Source organism: Chiloscyllium plagiosum, unplaced genomic scaffold, assembly GCF_037043375.1.
Source record: "Chiloscyllium plagiosum isolate Xiang-an unplaced genomic scaffold, Cpla_swu_hap1 HiC_scaffold_1, whole genome shotgun sequence".
Lineage (NCBI taxonomy): Eukaryota > Metazoa > Chordata > Chondrichthyes > Orectolobiformes > Hemiscylliidae > Chiloscyllium > Chiloscyllium plagiosum.
In genome coordinates, this window is record NW_028270139.1 from 169,976,083 (window position 1) to 169,985,514 (window position 9,432).

At 56.6% G+C, this 9,432-nt stretch overlaps 1 protein-coding gene across 1 annotated transcript in view; it reads right to left on the reverse strand.

The window, feature by feature from the left end:
- The window catches only part of LOC122555142 (inactive carboxypeptidase-like protein X2), a 238,991-nt gene extending 232,667 nt beyond the window's left edge, over positions 1 to 6,324 (reverse strand). Inside the window, exon 1 of the mRNA XM_087992293.1 lies at positions 6,031 to 6,324. Within this exon, the coding sequence (XP_087848419.1) occupies positions 6,031 to 6,235 (205 nt within the window). The 5' untranslated portion in view covers positions 6,236 to 6,324. The remainder of the gene's footprint in view (positions 1 to 6,030) is intronic.
- Between the last annotated feature and the right edge of the window lie 3,108 nt (positions 6,325 to 9,432).

Consider the following 9,432-nt stretch of genomic DNA (forward strand, 5'->3'; position numbering starts at 1 on the left):
GTCCCTTTGTCCCGGGATCCCTGCTCAGTCCTGGGATCAGTCCCTCTGTCCCGGGATCGCTGCTCAGTCTTGGGATCAGTCCCTCTGTCCCTCGATCCCTGTCAGTCCTGGGATAAGTCCCTCTATCCCGGGATCCCTGCTCAGTCCTGGGATCAGTCCCTCTGTCCCGGGATCCCTGCTCAGTCCTGGGATCGGTCCCTCGGCCCCGGGATCCCTGCTCAGTCCTGGGATCAGTCCCTCTATCCCAGGATCCCTGTCAGTGCTGGGATCAGTCCCTCTCTCCCGGGATCCCTGCTCAGTCCTGAGATCAGTCCCTTTGTCCCGGGATCCCTGCTCAGTCCTGGGATCAGTCCCTCTATCCCGGGATCCCTGCTCAGTCCTGAGATCAGTCCCTCTATCCCGGAATTCCTGCTCAGTCCTGGGATCAGTCCCCCTGTCCCGGGAACCCTGTCAGTCCTGGGATCAGTCCCTCTATCCCGGGATCGCTGCTCAGTCCTGGGATCAGTCCCCCTGTCCCGGGAACCCTGCTCAGTCCTGGGATCAGTCCCTCTATCCCGGGATCGCTGCTCAGTCCTGGGATCAGTCCCTCTATCCCGGGATCCCTGCTCAGTCCTGGGATCAGTCCCTCTATCCCGGGATCCCTGCTCAGTCCTGGGATCAGTCCCTCTATCCCGGGATCGCTGCTCAGTCCTGGGATCAGTCCCTCTGTCCCGGGAACCCTGCTCAGTCCTGGGATCAGTCCCTCTATCCCGGGATCCCTGCTCAGTCCTGGGATCAGTCCCTCTGTCCCGGGATCCCTGCTCAGTCCTGGGATCAGTCCCTCTATCCCGGGAACCCTGCTCAGTCCTGGGATCAGTCCCTCTATCCCGGGATCCCTGCTCAGTCCTGGGATCAGTCCCTCTGCCCCGGGATCCCTGCTCAGTCCTGGGATCAGTCCCTCTATCCCGGGATCCCTGTCAGTCCTGGGATCAGTCCCTCTGTCCCGGGATCCCTGCTCAGTCCTGGGATCAGTCCCTCTATCCCGGGGTCCCTGCTCAGTCCTGGGATCAGTCCCTCTGTCCCGGGATCCCTGCTCAGTCCTGGGATCAGTTCCTCTGTCCCCGGATCGCTGCTCAGTCCTGGGATCAGTCCCTCTGTCCCTCGATCCCTGTCAGTCCTGGGATCAGTCCCTCTGTCCCGGGATCCCTGTCAGTCCTGGGATCAGTCCCTCTATCCCGGGATCCCTGCTCAGTCCTGAGATCAGTCCCTCTATCCCGGAATTCCTGCTCAGTCCTGGGATCAGTCCCTCTGTCCCGGGATCCCTGCTCAGTCCTGGGATCAGTCCCTCTGTCCCGGGATCCCTGCTCAGTCCTGGGATCGGTCCCTCGGCCCCGGGATCCCTGCTCAGTCCTGGGATCAGTCCCTCTATCCCAGGATCCCTGTCAGTGCTGGGATCAGTCCCTCTCTCCCGGGATCCCTGCTCAGTCCTGAGATCAGTCCCTTTGTCCCGGGATCCCTGCTCAGTCCTGGGATCAGTCCCTCTATCCCGGGATCCCTGCTCAGTCCTGAGATCAGTCCCTCTATCACGGAATTCCTGCTCAGTCCTGGGATCAGTCCCCCTGTCCCGGGAACCCTGTCAGTCCTGGGATCAGTCCCTCTATCCCGGGATCGCTGCTCAGTCCTGGGATCAGTCCCCCTGTCCCGGGAACCCTGCTCAGTCCTGGGATCAGTCCCTCTATCCCGGGATCGCTGCTCAGTCCTGGGATCAGTCCCTCTATCCCGGGATCCCTGCTCAGTCCTGGGATCAGTCCCTCTATCCCGGGATCCCTGCTCAGTCCTGGGATCAGTCCCTCTATCCCGGGATCGCTGCTCAGTCCTGGGATCAGTCCCTCTGTCCCGGGAACCCTGCTCAGTCCTGGGATCAGTCCCTCTATCCCGGGATCCCTGCTCAGTCCTGGGATCAGTCCCTCTGTCCCGGGATCCCTGCTCAGTCCTGGGATCAGTCCCTCTATCCCGGGAACCCTGCTCAGTCCTGGGATCAGTCCCTCTATCCCGGGATCCCTGCTCAGTCCTGGGATCAGTCCCTCTGCCCCGGGATCCCTGCTCAGTCCTGGGATCAGTCCCTCTATCCCGGGATCCCTGTCAGTCCTGGGATCAGTCCCTCTGTCCCGGGATCCCTGCTCAGTCCTGGGATCAGTCCCTCTATCCCGGGGTCCCTGCTCAGTCCTGGGATCAGTCCCTCTGTCCCGGGATCCCTGCTCAGTCCTGGGATCAGTCCCTCTGTCCCCGGATCGCTGCTCAGTCCTGGGATCAGACCCTCTGTCCCTCGATCCCTGTCAGTCCTGGGATCAGTCCCTCTGTCCCGGGATCCCTGTCAGTCCTGGGATCAGTCCCTCTATCCCTGGATCCCTGCTCAGTCCTGGGATCAGTTCCTCTGTCCCGGGATCCCTGCTCAGTCCAGACATCAGTCCCTCTATCCCGGGATCCCTGCTCAGTCCTGGGATCAGTCCCTCTGTCCCGGGATCCCTGCTCAGTCCTGGGATCGGTCCCTCGGCCCCGGGATCCCTGCTCAGTCCTGGGATCAGTCCCTCTATCCCAGGATCCCTGTCAGTGCTGGGATCAGTCCCTCTCTCCCGGGATCCCTGCTCAGTCCTGAGATCAGTCCCTTTGTCCCGGGATCCCTGCTCAGTCCTGGGATCAGTCCCTCTGTCCCGGGATCCCTGCTCAGTCCTGAGATCAGTCCCTCTATCCCGGAATTCCTGCTCAGTCCTGGGATCAGTCCCTCTGTCCCGGGATCCCTGCTCAGTCCTGGGATCAGTCCCTCTGTCCCGGGATCCCTGTCAGTCCTGGGATCAGTCCCTCTATCCCGGGATCCCTGCTCAGTCCTGGGATCAGTCCCACTATCCCGGGATCCCTGCTCAGTCCTGGGATCAGTCCCTCTGTCCCGGGATCCCTGCTCAGTCCTGGGATCAGTCCCTCTATCCCGGGATCCCTGCTCAGTCCTGGGATCAGTCCCTCTGTCCCGGGATCCCTGCTCAGTCCTGGGATCAGTCCCTCTATCCCGGGATCCCTGCTCAGTCCTGGGATCAGTCCCTCTATCCCGGGATCCCTGCTCAGTCCTGGGATCAGTCCCTCTGTCCCGGGATCCCTGCTCAGTCCTGGGATCAGTCCCTCTATCCCGGGATCCCTGCTCAGTCCTGGGATCAGTCCCTCTATCCCGGGATCCCTGCTCAGTCCTGGGATCAGTCCCGTGCCCCGGGATCCCTGCTCAGTCCTGGGATCAGTCCCTCTGTCCCCGGATCGCTGCTCAGTCCTGGGATCAGTCCCTCTGTCCCTCGATCCCTGTCAGTCCTGGGATCAGTCCCTCTGTCCCGGGATCCCTGTCAGTCCTGGGATCAGTCCCTCTATCCCGGGATCCCTGCTCAGTCCTGGGATCAGTCCCTCTGTCCCGGGATCCCTGTCAGTCCTGGGATCAGTCCCTCTGTCCCGGGATCCCTGCTCAGTCCTGAGATCAGTCCCTTTGTCCCGGGATCCCTGCTCAGTCCTGGGATCAGTCCCTCTGTCCTGGGATCCCTACTCAGTCCTGAGATCAGTCCCTCTATCCCGGGATCCCTGCTCAGTCCTGGGATCAGTCCCTCTGTCCCGGGAACCCTGTCAGTCCTGGGATCAGTCCCTCTGTCCCGGGATCGCTGCTCAGTCCTGGGATCAGTCCCTCTGTCCCGGGAAACCTGTCAGTCCTGGGATCAGTCCCTCTGTCCCGGGATCCCTGCTCAGTCCTGGGATCAGTCCCTCTATCCCGGGATCCCTGTCAGTCCTGGGATCAGACCCTCTGTCCCGGGATCCCTGCTCAGTCCTGGGATCAGTCCCTCTGTCCCGGGAACCCTGCTCAGTCCTGGGATCAGTCCCTCTGTCCCGGGATCCCTGCTCAGTCCTGGGATCAGTCCCTCTATCCCGGGATCCCTGCTCAGTCCTGGGATCAGTCCCTCTGCCCCAGGATCCCTGCTCAGTCCTGGGATCAGTCCCTCTGTCCCGGGAACCCTGCTCAGTCCTGGGATCAGTCCCTCTATCCCGGGATCCCTGCTCAGTCCTGGGATCAGTCCCTCTGCCCCGGGATCCCTGCTCAGTCCTGGGATCAGTCCCTCTATCCCGGGATCCCTGTCAGTCCTGGGATCAGTCCCTCTGTCCCGGGATCCCTGCTCAGTCCTGGGATCAGTCCCTCTATCCCGGGATCCCTGCTCAGTCCTGGGATCAGTCCCTCTGTCCCGGGATCCCTGCTCAGTCCTGGGATCAGTCCCTCTATCCCGGGATTCCTGTCAGTCCTGGGATCAGTCCCGTGCCCCGGGATCCCTGCTCAGTCCTGGGATCAGTCCCTCTGTCCCCGGATCGCTGCTCAGTCCTGGGATCAGTCCCTCTGTCCCTCGATCCCTGTCAGTCCTGGGATCAGTCCCTCTGTCCCGGGATCCCTGTCAGTCCTGGGATCAGTCCCTCTATCCCTGGATCCCTGCTCAGTCCTGGGATCAGTTCCTCTGTCCCGGGATCCCTGCTCAGTCCTGGGATCAGTCCCTCTGTCCCGGGATCCCTGCTCAGTCCTGAGATCAGTCCCTTTGTCCCGGGATCCCTGCTCAGTCCTGGGATCAGTCCCTCTGTCCCGGGATCGCTGCTCAGTCTTGGGATCAGTCCCTCTGTCCCTCGATCCCTGTCAGTCCTGTGATCAGTCCCTCTGTCCCGGGATCCCTGTCAGTCCTGGGATCAGTCCCTCTATCCCTGGATCCCTGCTCAGTCCTGGGATCAGTCCCTTTGTCCCGGGATCCCTGCTCAGTCCTGGGATCAGTCCCTCTGTCCCGGGATCCCTGCTCAGTCCAGACATCAGTCCCTCTATCCCGGGATCCCTGCTCAGTCCAGACATCAGTCCCTCTGTCCCGGGATCCCTGCTCAGTCCTGGGATCAGTCCCTCGGCCCCGGGATCCCTGCTCAGTCCTGGGATCAGTCCCTCTATCCCAGGATCCCTGTCAGTCCTGGGATCAGTCCCTCTGTCCCGGGATCCCTGCTCAGTCCTGAGATCAGTCCCTTTGTCCCGGGATCCCTGCTCAGTCCTGGGATCAGTCCCTCTGTCCCGGGATCCCTGCTCAGTCCTGAGATCAGTCCCTCTATCCCGGGATCCCTGCTCAGTCCTGGGATCAGTCCCTCTGTCCCGGGATCCCTGCTCAGTCCTGGGATCAGTCCCTCTGTCCCGGGATCCCTGTCAGTCCTGGGATCAGTCCCTCTGTCCCGGGATCCCTGCTCAGTCCTGGGATCAGTCCCACTATCCCGGGATCCCTGCTCAGTCCTGGGATCAGTCCCTCTGTCCCGGGATCCCTGCTCAGTCCTGGGATCAGTCCCTCTGTCCCGGGATCCCTGTCAGTCCTGGGATCAGTCCCTCTGTCCCGGGATCCCTGTCAGTCCTGGGATCAGTCCCTCCGTCCCGGGATCCCTGCTCAGTCCTGGGATCAGTCCCTCCGTCCCGGGATCCCTGCTCAGTCCTGGGATCAGTCCCTCTGTCCCTCGATCCCTGTCAGTCCTGGGATCAGTCCCTCTGTCCCGGGATCCCTGCTCAGTCCTGGGATCAGTCCCTCCGTCCCGGGATCCCTGTCAGTCCTGGGATCAGTCCCTCCGTCCCGGGATCCCTGCTCAGTCCTGGGATCAGTCCCTCTGTCCCGGGATCCCTGCTCAGTCCTGGGATCAGTCACTCCGTCCCGGGATCCCTGTCAGTCCTGGGATCAGTCCCTCTGTCCCGGGATCCCTGTCAGTCCTGGGATCAGTCCCTCTGTCCCGGGATCCCTGCTCAGTCCTGGGATCAGTCCCTCTATCCCGGGATCCCTGCTCAGTCCTGGGATCAGACCCTCTATCCCGGGATCCCTGCTCAGTCCTGGGATCAGTCCCTCTATCCCGGGATCCCTGCTCAGTCCTGGGATCAGTCCCTCTATCCCGGGATCCCTGCTCAGTCCTGGGATCAGTCCCTCTATCCCGGGATCCCTGCTGATCGCCGGGATCTATCCCTGTCAGAGTTCCTACCTGCAGTGTGCTGGGGAAATCTCTCTCCGGTTTGCGGTGTTGGCTCAGGGCTGTTCCCGGGAGTGGGGCCGCTCTGTGGGAGCTGCTGCCCGGGTTGGCTGCTGGGCTCGGCCCGGAGACTCGGAGCCCCGGAGCTCAGGGTGAAACGGGAGAGAAGCGGGAGCAGTAACAGCAACAAGAGCCAGCTCACCAGCCGGGTTTCCATCGTGGAACTGAGCAAGCCCCAACAAAATCCCACACAGCAGCTTCCAACAAAGTACACAGGCCAGGCAAGCCGCCAACACTGTCTCCAACAGCGAAAAACACACACACCACTCAAATTCCCCAAATACACACACCATTCAAACTTCCCCAATACACAGACCACTCAAACTTCCCCAATACACAAACCACTCAAACTTCCCAAATACACAGACCACTCAAACTTCCAAAATGCACAGACCACTCAAACTTCCCCAATACACAAACCACTCAAACTTCCCAAATACACAGACCACTGAAACTTCCAAAATACACAGACCACTCAAACTTCCCCAAATACACAGACCACTCAAACTTCCCCAAATACACAGACCACTCAAATTCCCCAAATACACAGACCACTCAAACTTCCCCAAAATACACAGACCACACCAACTTCCCCAAATACACAGACCACTCAAATTCCCCAAATACACAGACCACTCAAACTTCCCAAATACACAGACCACACATATTCCCCAAATACACTGAGCACTCAAACTTCCCAAATACACACACCACTCAAATTCCCCAAATACACAGACTACACAAACTTCCCCAAATACACAGACCACTCAAACTTCCCAAATACACAGACCACTCAAACTTCCTAAATACACAGACCACACACATTCCCCAAATACACAGACCACTCAAACTTCCCAAATACACAGACCACTCAAACATCCCAAATACACACACCACTCAAACTTCCCAAATACACAGACCACACATATTCCCCAAATACACACACCACTCAAACTTCCCAAATACACAGACCACTCAAACTTCCCAAATACACAGACCACACATATTCCCCAAATACACAGACCATTCAAACTTCCCAAATACACAGACCACTCAAATTCCCCAAATACACAGACCACTCAAACTTCCCAAATACACAGACCACTCAAATTCCCCAAATGCACAGACCACTCAAACTTCCCCAAAATACACAGACCACTCAAACTTCCCAAATACACAGACCACTCATATTCCCCAAATACACAGACCACTCAAACTTCCCAAATACACAGACCACTCAAACTTCCCCAAATACACAGACCACTCAAATTCCCCAAATACACAGACCACTCAAACTTCCCAAATACACAGACCACTCAAACTTCCCAAATACACAGACCACTCAAATGTCCCCAAATACACAGACCACTCAATCTTCCCCAAATACACAGACCACTCAAACTTCCCCAAATACACAGACCACTCAAATTCCCCAAATACACAGACCACTCAAACTTCCCAAATACACAGACCACTCAAACTTCCCAAATACACAGACCACTCAAATTCCCCAAATACACAGACCACTCAATCTTCCCCAAATACACAGACCACTCAAATTCCCCAAATACACAGACCACTCAAACTTCCCCAGAACACAGACCACGTTTAGAGTTTCCCTCATCACCTGACCGCCCCATCCAACCTGAACTGAGGACCCCACCTGACCATGCTATCCCTCCATCCACTGAACTGTAACTGTGCCCCCAACAGACTTAACTAACCCCAAGCACTCAATTGCCCCTGTGACCTGAGCTGACAGTCTCCAAGCTGAGTCTCTGTCTCAGTATGATCTGATGAGCCCATTGGACCCACCTCATCCATCTTCAAACTCTTCACCTCCCACCCCACCAACTGAGCTCTGTTCCCAAATCAGCAGCAAGCAAACAATCCACTTAGCACCTCATTAATTCAGTCGAGTTCCCAATGTACTGACCATCCTTGTCCATTCATTCACCCAACCATTCACTCTGCACTTTGCCACTGCACTGACCTTCCCGACATGAGTCCACTGGGATGAAGCTTCTCTCCCTGCCTCTGGAAAATGGTGATCAGAAATCTCCGAGCAGCTCTGAGGACAAAAAAGGCTTAAGTTCAACAGTGATCTGATGATGGTGAGTGTTTTGTGAAGAAAAAATATCCAGGACTGACTGACACATTTTAAAAGAAAAATATGAAACTAAGAATGAGGAGATGTTGGACAGGCTAGGCTTGTATCCACTGGAGTACAGAGAGCAACAGGTGACATGACTGAAAGTGAGAAGCTCTATGTGACGTATGGAGGTGATAACTGAGTGGAATTATCGCTGGACTTTACTCTAGAGAGCCAGGGAATGTTCTGGGACATGGGTTTGAATCCTGCCACAGCAGATGGTGGAATTCAGAAAAACCCTGGAATTAAGAATGTAAAGATGCCCATGAATCCATTGTCAATGTTTGGGGAAAAACCCAGCTGGTTCACTACTGTCATTTAGGGAAGAAATCTGTCATCATTACCTGGTCTAGGCTCAAAGTGAGTCCAGACACACAGCAACATGGCTGACTCTTAGTTACCCTCCAGGATGGGCAAGTAATGCTGGTCTGGCCAGTGACACCCACATCCTATGAATGAGTAGAACAATCTCTTTTGGGAGAATTGAGAAGTTGAGGTCACTGTGTAAAATGGAAATGAGGAGTTTCTTTTTCACAGAGATTCAGGAGTCTTCCTCTAACGATGGGGGGAAGCGGTGAGTCATTGAACATTTTTATGATTGAGGTAGGTAGATTGTGGATAAGAGAGGAGGTGAAAGGTTGTAGGGAATAGGCAAGACTGGGAGTAATCAGATCAGATATGATCCCCCTGAATGGCAGTGCTGGTTTGAGGGTTTGAGTGACCCATTAGTACGTCCAGCACCTTGTCAAAGGCCTTCTGGAAATTCAAATAGATCACATCCAGTGGGCTTCCTTGATCTAAATTATTTGTTACTACCTCAAAGACTTCAGACTGATTTGTCAGGCATGGCCTCCCCTTGACAAAGCCATGCTGACTCCACCCTATTTTACATGCACTTCCAAATACTCCACACTCTCATCCTTAATAACGGATTCTAAAATCTGACCAATAATGAGATTACACTAACCAGCTTATAGTTTCCCATCTTCCTCCTCCCTCCTTTCGTAAACAGGGGTGTGACATTGGCCATTCTCTAGTGCTCTGGTAACATCCTGACTCCTGATTTCTGAAAGATCCCCAACAATGCCTCCACATTCCCCGGAGCTATGTCCTACTGAGGTCTGGCGTGTAGTCCATCTGGTGCGGTGGTTTATCCAGCTTCAGTTTCTCCAGAACCTTCTCCTTTGCGTTGGCTACTAAGC